Here is a 13686-nt window from a genome sequence, read left to right as displayed (position 1 = left end):
ATTTAGCATAGAACTAATATGCTTATTCAAATACAATTATAACACACTTCTTTAAATAAAATTTTAAATTTGAATACAGGAAGAATTATTTTCGTTTAATTACTAAGTCTTAGACTCTAATTTTAACTATGAAATTACATTAAATACTTTGAGGAATAATCTTATCTAATTCGAACAAAATTATCTATAATAAAAAATACATGTGATTTGGATAAAAATATTTAGTTTGAACTTATAAATAAAAAAAATATCACTAAAAAAAGTGACCTAACTTAAAATACTATTTTCTGAATTATTTTTATTTAATGTAAAACTATTTATTTTAATTAATTATTACATTTTTTAATTAAAATATTTGATGACTAATCAAAAGTTGATAAAAAAAATCAAAGTTATAAATAAAATAGCATAGTTTTTTTTATTTTAAAATAATATTATTAAAAAATATTCAATAGTTAAACCATTCATTTCAAGCTATATAAGTTTATTTATTAAAATTATATTTTTTTGTGAAAAAAGAAGAAATAAAAAAACAAAACAACTACAATCTCCATTGCTTTCACAAGGAATGGGAGTACTGTATCACTGTACTCGAGGAAGATAACAAAAAAATCAAATTTTCACCCTTTTCATATAATATAAAATTTAAAAATTATTGTTCTAATTTTTAAGATGATGAGTTATTATTAAAAAAATCAAATATTTAACGTGATAAATATATAACTAAATAATTAAATATATTTTTATATTATTTTACTTTTATCAATTAACTTATTGGGTGAATCTTCTCTAATACTTTGAATTCAATTTTTTCAACTCCTACAATTTCAAACACAATTTCAAATTTTTACTAGTATCAATAACCAAATTGATGCGATCCTATAATTTCAGAGATAAAATCGATTGTTACTTTTTCATTCTTATTTGGAGAGAAAGGTTTTGATAATTGTTCTTTGTCGTGGTAAGGAACTACTTTTATATCTCAATCTAACTACAAATTTTACTTAGGATATTGGATACGTTTGAATTGTGCGTAATGAAAACCAAGTCAATTCTTGTTATGCTGTTTCCAAAGTCACTGCATAATGAAATAACAATGAATTGTAAATTACACCGTGTTGGATAGAAATATAACGTTCTCGAGTGTTTTGTTTGGAAATGGTTGGTTACAAGTGGTTTTAAAAGGTTTACCTGGTACCCCAGGTTTGTGTTAACTGAGAATTTGGTGCATCTTCCTGAAAGTATTTTCATTGTATTTGTTATGATGGACTCTCGAGACATAGTGCATTTGATAAACTTAGTTCATTGGAACTTCAAAATAAATTGTATCCGGGACCTTTCACTTTTATTGTACTGGTTCTTGGAAGTGTATATTCTTCGAGTTTGATGTAGACTCCTTCCTTGAAATGCCAGAACTGTGGGATATATGACAAATTGGTTTATTGTGAAATGCCAGATTATGTTGCTTCTTCTAATAAAAAATTGTCTTCAAACTTGTATTCTTCGTGTATGAGTATTGCATGTTCATGCTGCAGCTTGCTGCTGTCCTAATTTTGCACTTCAGTCGGGCATTGAAGTTCTGGGGTGCTTTAGTAGTTAGTTCTATTATGATTTGGCCATTAAAAAATGTCTGTCATACCAAATTCTAATGACACTACCATTTTCAGCAAGCCTTCCTTTTTCTTTATGCTTTTATCAGGAAATCTATTGATCCAGGCTTTTCCAACATGAATACTATTCCTACTCTTTTTTTGCATTAAGAAAGACTAAGTTTGGGAAGAAAACTCCCTTACGCTCCTTAGGTCAATTGTGGTTTTTATGTAGTCTCCATGGTTGGATGGTTGCAATTTTTATTTTTTTTGCAATGCACTCTATGTTTCAAGTGATCCTCTCTCTAGCCACAATTTGTCCTTTAATCAAAGGTACTTTCTTGGAAAGTTTTAACACTGCATGTTAAGAATTTCTTGGCAAGGTCTGGGTGGAAGGGAGAAGCCAAGGATAGATGGAAGTGGTTTGTATAATGTTCGATCAGTATATATATGTGTGTGTGTGTGTGAGAGATCTGTCTGCGTTGTAAATCTTGAAGGGGGGTGGAAGTTCTTGTGGCATAAGCTAGTACCTTTAAATGTGATTATGTTTATTTGGATGGTGGTGAAGGATCGTATTCCAGTAAAAATAATCTATATCGCAGAGGGATTTTGAGGGCTGAGGAATGTTTTTGTGTGGGGTGTAGGGAAGAGGGGAAAACCATTGAGCATTTATTCTATAACTGCTCTTTCTTTTCTCAGGTATGGTAGAGTGTTATGAGCTGGCTGAGAGTTATATCTGTTAATCATAATCAGGTATGGATGCATTTTTTTTAATTTTGATGGCTTACTCGGCAGTTTTGGAATCAAGAAACATGAAGGTCAGGCAATTTGGTTTGCTGTGATGTGGGGAATTCGGAAGACTAGAAATGATGTCTTGGTGTTGGTTGAAGGTAGGAAGAAAGGTTATATTTATCCTCTTGTTAACTGGTTGTCTGGTCCGGTATCATGCCTTGGATCAAACAAGGTGCGGTTAGTCGGGCAGAGATTTGGTTCTGAAGTCTGGTGTGGTGTTGATGTGACCAATTGTGTAGTAGTTTTGACTACGTTATTTATGGTTTTGCTGCTGTTTGTGGTTTTCAGTGGAGTTTCTGGTTTGGACATTTTGGTGCAGTGCTTTCATGAGGTGATTTGGCACTATGTGGCAGCAACAATGATGGGTTTTTATTTCATTCTGACTTTGTATTTGGGGTGATGGGCAAGGGATCCGGGTGGATATATAGGTATTTTGGGAGGTGGCCTCTGTAAAAAATTCAAAGGTGCATAAATTGTTTGTGCGTTAATGACTCACAGACAAAATAATTTCCTTAAGCTGGTTGCAGAGAAATCATATGCTTTTTGTTGGTTTGGGTGAAGGAATGTTTTTGTAATGGTGAAATAATGGTCTTCCTTAATGTGGAGCATTACTGCAGAATGTGGAGACGTGGTTATCAGTTCTTGGAAGAGAACATTATGTGGCTTTGAAGTCTTTAGGCACTCTTTAACCCAAACTCCCAGAGCCAAAAAGTCTATTGATAAAGTTTATTAAGCATCAGTAGTGATTGCGTTTACCATGTATCATCATGTGCAACTGTTTGGTAGAAGGCTTCTGCTAATATCAACTTTACTAGTTTGTTTAGCTTGAGCAATAGCTTTACTGTCTTAACAGAAGAGTGACCATTAACCAAACATTGCATGGTAAGTCTAATTTATGTTACTTTGAAACTAATTACTTGAAACACCAAATTAGCATAATGATGAACTATTGTTTAGTTGACAGGATTTCAAGGTGAGCCTATTGAGTAAGCAAGAATTAAGGCAGGCGATGTAAGACTTCCTAACAACTGATTAGTTGCTAATTCTGTTTATAACAAGACAAGCTTTTTCTATATTTCATCAACACTTGCTTGGCAGGTTTTAAATTATTTTTATGACTGAAAATTTTCATTTTCAAAACATGTCTCTAGTTTTTCATTTCCATATAAATAATATCAACTTCCAATTTTTCAAAACGAGTTCCAACTATCACAACAGGGTTCCTATACTCAAAACGTTGAATGATTATTAGATTTCTATTAGTAGCAAAAAATTACTTTTCCCAGTATGTATAAAAAAAAGTGTTTAATCAGTTGCTAAAATTAAACTGGAACATACATTTCCCATACTAGTTAGGCTCAAGTTTATGAGTCGTCTCCTCACTTATATAGTGCTCAACTTTTTCACTTCACCTCACACTTGTACTCCAACAAACTGAAGAACTTAACTTACCTGAATTTGTCCTATGCTGGCTTTGTGGAGTATGCCTCACTTAACAATTTCAATTCCAATGGAGATTTCTCAGTTGACTAGGTTGGTTACTATTGATATCTCTTTTTTCTCTTATTCTACAGGACAACCGCAGAAACTTGAGAACCTAGAGCTACAAAGGTTTGTCCAAAACTTCAGCAGGATTAGACATCTGTATATGGACGGTGTAAGCATAAACATGGGGACAAGATTGGTACAATGCATTGCTACCACTGCTTAGTCTTGAAGAGTTGAGAATGCCAAACTGCAATCTCTCAGGACCCCTTAATTCTTCACTGACCAGACTTGAGAACCTCTCAGTCATTCGTCTTGATCACAACAACTTATCATCACCAGTGCCATAAACTTTTGCAAGTTTTCAAAATCTCACAGCTCTTGACCTTAGTACTTGCAGGTTGAGAGGAATATTTCCACACAAGATCTTTCAAGTACCAACATTGGCTGATATAGAAATATCATTCAACAACAATCTTTATGATTTTTTATACCTGAATTCCCAATGAATGGAGCTCTTCGGACATTGATGGTAAGTCACACAAAGTTCTCTGGAGCATTACCAGCTTCTGTGAGTAATCTTAGGAAGTTATCTATCTTAGATCTTTCCAACAACATTTTTCATGGTCAGCTGCATGAATTTTCAAATATTTCTTTTTTTCATGTTAGAGATTCTTGATTTAAGCGGCAACAATTTAGAAGGTCGCATTCCTCAGTCTATTTTTCATCTCAGATCACTTAATGTCTTCAACTGTCATCCAACAAGTTCAATGGCACATTAAAGCTAGATGTTATTAAGAGTCTTGAAAATCTAACTATTCTAGATCTTTCATACAATAACTTGTTAATAGACACAAATGTTACCGAGGTACACCGATCATATCTCCCTATGATGAGCATTGTAAAATTGGCTTCCTTCAACTTGATAAATTCCCTAGTTTATTGAGAAATCAATCCCAAATAAGCACACTTTAGACCTCTCAAGAAACCATATTCAAGGATCTATACCAACATGGATTTGGCAACTTGACCAACAATTAAATCTTTCTCACAATATGCTCAGCAATTTAGCAGTGCATAGCACTAGTTTCACTTTGAAGGTCTTTGACCTCCACTCTAACCAACTCCAAGGGAAGCTTCCTTGACCTCCACTCTAACCTCCACTCTAACCACTCTAACCCACTTATTTGGACTGTTCAAGCAATAACTTCAGTTCCACTATTCCATCAGATTTTGGCACTAACTAGTTTTCCATAGTTTTTCTGTCTCTTTCAAAAAATAATTTATCAGGGAGTATTCCTCAGTCCTTGTGCAATAAACCAAATCTGTTAGTTCTTGATGTTTCCCATAATCACTTCAATGGGACAATTCCAGAGTGCTTAACACAGAACAAGTTTCATGGCAACATTCCTGACACATTTCCAGCATCTTTTGCACTAAGGACTCTAGATGTCAATGAGAATTCATTGGAGGGGCCAGTTCCCAATTCTCTTGCAAATTGGACGTCATCAGAAGCATTAATTAAATCTTGGAAACAATCACCTTAATGATGGATTTCCGTGCTTCTTAAAGAAGTTATCAAGACTCCGTATAATAGTCTTGAAGGGAAACAAATTCCATGGTCCAATTGCATGTCCTCACACGAACGACACTGGGCAGTTGGCAAATGCTTCAAATTATTGATCTGGCTCTCAACAATTTCAGTGGTTTACTTCCAGGAAAGTGGTTTAAAACCTTGAAGCAATGATATTTGATGAAGTTCAAGATGTATCAAAGTCCAATCGCAAAGGAATACATTTGGTGACATATATTATGAGGACTCATTGGCTTCTATCCTACATGTTCTCAACTTGTCACATAATGCTTTGACTGGCCAAATCCCATCATCTATATGGAACTTAAAACTACTTGAGTCATTGGATTTGTCTAGCAACGATTTTGATGGAGAAATTCCCACAGTTGGCTAGTTTCCTGAACCTCTCCTTTAATCATCTAGTAGGTGGGATCCAATAATTTGAAGCAAGGTTCTATGAAGGCATTGGATCTCCATTAACTTAAATTCCGGGTCATGAAGTGCATGTGTTGTCATTGTCACCACATGGAAGGGTGCATGCAGTGGATTGGAATATCATGAGTGATGAAATAGGATTTATTTTTGGCTTCGGTTATGGAGGCAGTGTATTGGCAGCGTGTGGACTTTATTCTGTGTTATGTCTTTCCCCAACTGAATCTTGAATAGGAAAGAGGTGGAGAAAAATTTATATTTATACTTCCCGATTAGACTAGACACGGATTGAAAATAAGTGATTAATGTGTTAAAGTTAAGGTTAGATTGTTTGTGAAGTATTCAATTTTGATTCTTAACAGAAACAATTTTTTGTTAGATTTTACTTACCTTCCGTCCGAACTCTCCGAATTAATCATTGATCTTTTTCGCTTGATGAAGAGAAGGATTGAGAAAAAAAAAGACTAAACATTATTTTCCCCCTAAAATTTTATAAAAAATTGTTATATAATTAAATATAGAAGTCTATAGGCTGATATAGATAAGACTTACTTATTGTTTTAGTCTTTGGGATATATGTTTTTTTATTCCTAAAATTCAAAAATATTCTTTTAATTAAGCATATAGATAATTGTGTTTTCATTCAATAGTTAACGACTTCTCCACTTTCAACTTCTTTTGTTTTCATTTTTAAAAATTAATTTTTATTTTTTAGTCACTTGAATTTGCATTTGAAAACTGTTATAAAGAGCTAAAAAATTCATCACAAGGTGCTTAAAAATTGTCACAAAGTGTCAATTTATTATGCCAATAACTAAAATAATAATTTTTCAAATTCAGGGACTAAAATAATATTTTAAAATTGTAAAGACTAAAAAAGAAATACACTCTCCAATTCAAGGACTAAATTAATAATTAAGCATATAGATAATTGTGTTTTCATTCAATAGTTAACGACTTCTCCACTTTCAACTTCTTTTGTTTTCATTTTTAAAAAATAGAAATATGTTCTATTAGATTTTAGAAAACAATTTCTTGTGAGTTCACTCATCTTAAGGTGCATTTGGGGTAATTGCGAGTTTTAATTTTTAGTTTTCAAATGTAATTTTTAAAACAAATCGTCTTTAACAAAAATAGAGTTGAAATGATTTTTAAATTATTTTTGAAACTCTTTTACACTTATCTTCAAAATCAAGAAAAAAAATTATAAATTTGGTTTTAGTTTTAAAATATACATCACATTTGATAATAATATTTTTCGTTACCACCATCATCATTGTCCCTAACATCACCACCAATACTATCTCTGGCATTATTGTCAGACATCACGCATCACCACCAATATTATTGTCACCACTATCATCGTTATCACAATCATAACTAGTTGTCACCATCATGATCACCACTATCTTTATTATCATTGTCACCGTCATCGCCACCAACATCACCATCGGCATTACTACAAACCGCCACCACCATCTTTGTGCTACCAGCCTACCACCAATGTCGTCACAATCACCATCACTACTACTGTCACCACCATCATTATTGTCACCGTCATTATTACCACCACCACTACCAACAATACCACTTTTATTACTATCACTGTCACCGCAACCACCACCTCCACACTGTCACTACTTGTTGTCACCAATACCACTCCACCACCGTTATTCGCCGCCACCACCGCTAATATCACCTTTGTCACCACCACAATCAACGTTGTCGTCACCACCATTGTCACCAATGGCTTTCACCACCAACACTACTACCACCATCATATTGTCATTGCCACCACCAATGTCTCCTCCATCGTTATTGTCATCATGATCATCCTTAGTATCTCTATTGTTACTAACATTGTCATCATCATTGTTATCCCCATCACACAAAAGTACTTTTAAACTAATTTTAATATGATATAAAACTTTCAAAATAAGTTTATTTGAAACTAATCATATTTTAAAAATGGATTTAAAATTTTTTTGAAACTAAAATTAAAAACTGATTTTTATTTTTAAAATTTTTGAAACTCAACTAAAAATCATCCCATACAGGACCTTAACTAAAATTTTACTTGGTGAGCAACCTTCATGAAAGAGATCTTCGGTGTCTAGAGGCTAATTGAGTAACTACGACTAAACAATGTTTATGGTTTAGACCTCTGCCGTAAGTTGGCAATGCCAACTAAACCTCTGTCAGGCAAGTCACATTTTCTTAGCAGAGGTAAACAAAAGAAATGAAAATAAGAGCGTCTTGTATTTGCAAGGATATTATACAATTTGTTTTCCAGTGACTAGAAGAAAAAAAGTGCTTAACTACGGGACTACAACAGCACATACTTCAGTGGTTTACTTCCAGCAAAATGCTTCTTCAAAACTTGGAAGGCAATGAATGCTTGATGATGATCATGCTGGATCGAAGTTCTATCACGTTGGATATCAGGTCCCTGCATTGGGTGGTATAAGGTGTTTGTGTTTAATCTGACCGAATTTGGTTTGGAAGCACCTTCATTGGGAATAATGGTCATGGGCGTTACAGTTCTGCCCTCCGCATTGTGTGTTATCTCTGAGAGCATAGTTTTACTCGATAAAACAACTGGTGTGGTGTCTTACAGGTAATGCCATTCCAATCCCATACTTGTATGTGTTTTCTACAATATGCTTTTTCAATGGGCATGCTATTCTGAGTACAAGGAGTGTAAACTAAGTGTTTATTTTCTTGTTTCTGAATTCCAATTACCAACTAGTTTTCTTCTCATAGAATAGTTATTAGCTATGTTCTGCTTTCTTCAAATTTCTAAAAGAATCTTCTCTGCTAAACTAATTAGAGCTTTCTGCGGCGTCAAAAGTTCTTTCTATATTTTGAAATGTTACCTTCATTCATCATGCTATGCACACTGTTTGTGGTCGTAGTTTTTGCTTCTCGATGTGATAGTGTTAGACCAAAATTTGCCAAAAATTGTTGTTGAGTTATACGAGATTGTCTACAGAAACACTGCTACCCTATTTCTAGTCTTGGATTGTTTGCAGTTTCGTTAAGTTTATCAATTATCATTAAAATGAAGATGCCCATTTCTTTAGCAAATGGAGAGGAACTGAACCCCACAACAACTTCACCACTACAATTAAATGCATTAATTGCTAAAAAAAATATTCTTAATTAATTTTAAAGTTTATTAATGATATAAATTCTTTTTTTTTATGAACATAGCATTTATATAGGTCTATTAATAAAACATGATATACTCATTATTTGAAAAAAAATGAAATAATCACCACTTAAATTATTTAATGCTATGAATAATTTTAGAATAAAGTTAAAAGTTATGACATTATTAATTAAAATCAATTAATTTAATAATTTTTATTGATCATAATAAATTAAGTGTTTGTTTATTATATACTAAAACTCAGAATATCGATACTCCAACAATTGCAACTCTAGCCAGAGATATCATCTTCGATGTAATTGAATTAGTGTAGAAAAGCAATCCCCCTAGCCCCTTCTTTTGTCTTATTATAGCATCTGATGACCCTGGAAATAAACTGAGATGTATTGCGACATCATATAGATCAGAAGTTAGCTACTTAGCTTGACGATGACTAAGTGGCTGAGCCATACTGGGAGCTTTAACTTGGAGAGTAAACGGGGAAAGAAAATAAGGAAAAACAGCTAACTGGATTACCTCATTAGTTGCTTAAACAATTCAGAAGCAACGAATTCATGAAATGTTTGACCATTGTTGGTCAAAATGAAACTGAGAAGAATGACACCGAATCACATCATATCTTCAAGTTTGAGATTATTTAGTGCTAAATTTTTCCAACAATTGTCAGAAGAACAGCGATAAATCAATTCTTACTCTGATAGCTTCCATTCAAATTAAAGTTCATTTCAATTTTACTCCCTCTGATGAAACATAAAGCAAGCCAAGTAATAAACTAACTTTTGACAAGGGTTTTACACATCCGGTGTCTCTACTTCTGCAAATGGTGCTAAGTTTCATGGCTACAAGGTATATGAAATATAACATGAAAGTTGCATAAACTTACAACCAACAGCTAAGAACAAATCCTAGAACCATAAATATAAGCCATTTCTGCATAGATACCTGGTATGAAGAAGAAGAAGAAGCACCGTTGCACAAATTAAATCCATACCACGTATCTCTGGGGATATATGTGTTGTAATAGAAAGTAACAGGCCTGCCGTTATAACCATTTATTTTCACACTTTCAGGCTTCCAGCCATCTAATCCAGATCTATATAGGTACACATAACATATCTGATATGCACACGGACCAGTTATCTGAAATGTATCTGAAGAACAGCTCTCGAATGTACCTGAAGCTGGATCATCCAGTCTTGGCGCATATATCTGGTAATATGTGAAAGAAGTAAAATATGAATCTTCAATTACGCAAAGAGTTTAATTTTGATATAGTATCAATATAAAGATTTGTACACCGTGAAGTATGAACTAATCAGAAATCACTCTATATATAACTTTTAAAACAATTATTACAAAAGTCAATAATCTTAACATAACAATCTATAATTAGATGACAAGGTAAAAAACCTTTACACTATCAATACATTTTAATTAAAATCTTGTTAAAATTAAAGCTTCCTTGGTTAGCAAGATGTATAAGCTTATTGAATCCCTTCTCTTCTTCAGATTGTTTGGATCTGTTATGCGCAATTTACAAGCATGGATTCAAAAGCCACCAATTTGTTTAGTGATTCCATCATTCTCACATCACAATGGAAACCAATCATTCGGCCAAGGCAGCACCGGTACACTTATCTTTGCAGACAGACTCATGACATGTTTGACCCAAAGTAAGCCAGTTTCTATCCTTAACGCCTAAAAACTGTCAGTTAGAGATTCCAACTTAATCTAAGCTCAATAGCTAGCCAACAAAAACGAAGTCTGTGTTCAACCGTTAGCCTTTCTACTCACAAATATAGAAGCAATTCGTGCACTTAAGAACCTATAAGAAAGTGACATGGAAAAACTAACCACAGAAGGACCTAACAAAATATTTAGAGATGAATTCCAAGACTCATCTGCGTGACTGCTAGATGCCAAAAACATCAACTCCACCAACAACAACAAAAATTAATGGAAGAAAGTTAGCCAGTGACAATGATAAACTCCAACAAAATAACAAATTTCCATGATTCTGAGTCCAATTTCAATTGTGGGTTTGTTCAAAATTCCTAAATAACCAACATAATTTAGAAAATTTCACTCAAAATTCAACCTTGAACCAAATAAACATATTTCAATCATTAACAATTCTGACCAGCTCTTTCACTGAAAACGCAATAAACAAATGGAGAAATTGAATGAAGAGAAAGCAAAACCTGGTTGCCATAAGCATCCCCAAAAGAAATACTGATCTGATCCCTTGTATACCTAGGAGACGAACAGCTAGTAGTTATAACCACCGAGTAAGAGCAAGTCCCAGCGTTCTTCATCTGTTCAAGGAAAAAATAAAATAAAATAAAGCCTTCGCCATATAAAAATAACACTAAAAATTGAAAAAAGAGAAAGAAAGAGAGAATAACAAAAGGGTTTCTGATTTATATTTAGGTTCATGAGAAGCAGTAGCTGGTTGTACCTGGATATAGCTAACATTGAAGGAATCAGCGGCGTGAGGCAGAAGAGAAACAGACTCAGACTCTGAGACTGAGAGGGCCAATCCAGAGGCCAAGAAGAGCAGAACAAGAAGAAGAACTTGTTTGATCATTTTTTTTCAATTCTGGAAGCTGAAATTTTAGCCAAAAGAATTACAAGAACACAAAAGAGTGGAGTTGTTGGTTGGGGAAAAGAAGAAATGAGGGAGGTTTGGGGTTTTAGATGCAGGTATCCAATGAAATTAGAATTTCTCCTTGTAATTTATGCTGATAATTGATGAAAATTCTTATTATATAGATTATTTAAGTGCTGTTATTGAATTAAAAATAAAGTTTTATCTTCATTATTCGCATAACAGTGTTAATTTAAATGTCCACGAGTTGCACACTTGAACGGGTATATATTATTTATTTGTTTATTTTAGAAAATGTCAGGGACACAAAATGTTAACAAGTAGTACCAGGAATTCACGGTGGTAGAGGTAGAACGAAGGTGCCTGTTTTTGTTTATCAATTTAGGATATGTTTGGATTTCAGACAGAAGGATCTAAAAATATGTGTAAAGGTAAACTTAGTTTAGAATTATATTTGATTATTTTTTTTAAATATGTTTGAAATTAATTTTTTTTTCCGACAAACTTAATCTTAACAGAAAAGACTTAAATTTTAAATAAACTTTAAGTTTATAAACTTTAATTTAAATATACACTTAACAATGACACCCAAATGAGTTCATCTGCTTTTTTTTTTTTTTAAAGAAATGAGGTCATATGCTAAATTAAGTTGAGAAGGGATTCTAATCAAAAGGCCGAGGAAAGACACGTACCCTTGCTATAGCTTGACAATAAAAGGGCTTGAACACCTCACACAAAAGAATGAAAAAAAAAAACATAAACAAAAAAAGTTCTTGGGGATAAAGACACGTATAGCATGTCTTGAAAAAAAGGGGAAAAAAAAAAAGACACGTATAGCCGTATCGCATTAGTTTGGTTGGTATCTACAGACCACGGATATGGAGAAACTTCGAGGGTTGCTTTTGCCACAAATCTTCAATTATTTATTTTGTCAATTAGTTTTAGGCTTTTCTTACAATATTAATTTTTATATTATAAATTTAAATTCTTATTTTAAATTGAGATATTTTTATAATTATTTTTTAAGGAAACAATTTTTAGGAGCTTTTCTTTTTAAACAAAAATACTTTTAGGAGTTGTTATTCTAATCTTACAACTAAAAATTAGGGAGTAAATAGATATTGGAAGCTTAGGATGAAAAGTGTGAGATAGAAATTTTGCATAAACAACAAATTAGGGAGTGAGAATATCAACGACCTTTCACTAATCTCTATATAATTTTGGGCCATTACTATCATTAGCCCAAAAGATAGTATGAAAAGAAAGGAAACTAAATGGCTATTACCATGTCCACTCCCTCTTTTGTTGAGTATATTCCCTTCTTTTTTAAAATCAAAATAATAGAATATTTTATTTTCAAACCTTCTCTCTCTCACACACACATACTTCCTCTTTTATTTCAACAACACGCTCCCCCTTTCTTTGGTCGCACTCCCTCCTTTGTTTCACTCTCCTCATCTCCCTTCAATCTCTTGTTTCATTTTTCCTTTGTTCCTCTCTTGCTCAGTCTTTTGCTTTAGTGTAGGGTTTTCTCCTCCTCCAAACTCATGTTGTATGTTTGTGCTTCCAACTACTTTTCCTCCTTGTTTTATTTTTGTTCTCTCACACAACACCATTAATGTCTCTCATTTCATTTATACAACAATGTATGACTAGATCTTAAATTTGGCAAAGTTGTTGTAGTTGAACACCTTTTAGAGTCATCTAGCTCAAAGGACTGATATTACATATATGTTTTCTCCACTTCAATTGTTTCACTATTATATAATATTTCCTTTCTAGAGGATTTTTAATGATTTTAGTGTTCTACTTGAATTTTTTCCAAGTACTTTTTTAACATTTTGAAAAATACTTTCCAAAACACAAATAGTATTCCAAAAAGTACTTTCCAAAACACATTTATTTTTTAACATTTCAAAAATACTTTTTGGAACACAAAACAATATTCCACAATGTTAAAATAAATTAGTGTTCTAAAAAGTACATTCCAGAATAATAGTTATGTATTAACATTATGGGTATAAAGGTATAAATG

At 32.9% G+C, this 13686-nt stretch overlaps 1 protein-coding gene across 1 annotated transcript; it reads right to left on the bottom strand.

The window, feature by feature from the left end:
• Positions 1-9722: 9722 nt before the first annotated feature.
• LOC100305495 (PLAT domain-containing protein) lies at positions 9723-11787 on the bottom strand. Its single transcript, NM_001249278.2, has 3 exons — positions 11502-11787; positions 11245-11358; positions 9723-10252 (listed from the first exon to the last, which is right to left on the bottom strand). Exons 1-3 carry the CDS (start codon positions 11628-11630, stop codon positions 9923-9925), a joined length of 573 nt encoding a protein of 190 aa, NP_001236207.2. The 5' UTR covers positions 11631-11787; the 3' UTR covers positions 9723-9922.
• Between the last annotated feature and the right edge of the window lie 1899 nt (positions 11788-13686).

This window comes from Glycine max, chromosome 20 (genome assembly GCF_000004515.6).
Source record: "Glycine max cultivar Williams 82 chromosome 20, Glycine_max_v4.0, whole genome shotgun sequence".
NCBI classification, from domain to species: Eukaryota; Viridiplantae; Streptophyta; class Magnoliopsida; order Fabales; family Fabaceae; genus Glycine; species Glycine max.
This window is presented reverse-complemented; position numbering and strand designations above follow the sequence as displayed.

Bases quoted from the DNA above. Each gene is read 5' to 3' on its own strand.
- LOC100305495 (NM_001249278.2), bottom strand. From the start codon at position 11,630: ATGATCAAACAAGTTCTTCTTCTTGTTCTGCTCTTCTTGGCCTCTGGA. The intron at 11,359-11,501 runs GTACAACCAGCT...TTCCTTGAACAG, and splicing joins TCAATGTTAGCTATATCCAG to ATGAAGAACGCTGGGACTTG. The intron at 10,253-11,244 runs GTTTTGCTTTCT...ACATATTACCAG, and splicing joins GGGATGCTTATGGCAACCAG to ATATATGCGCCAAGACTGGA.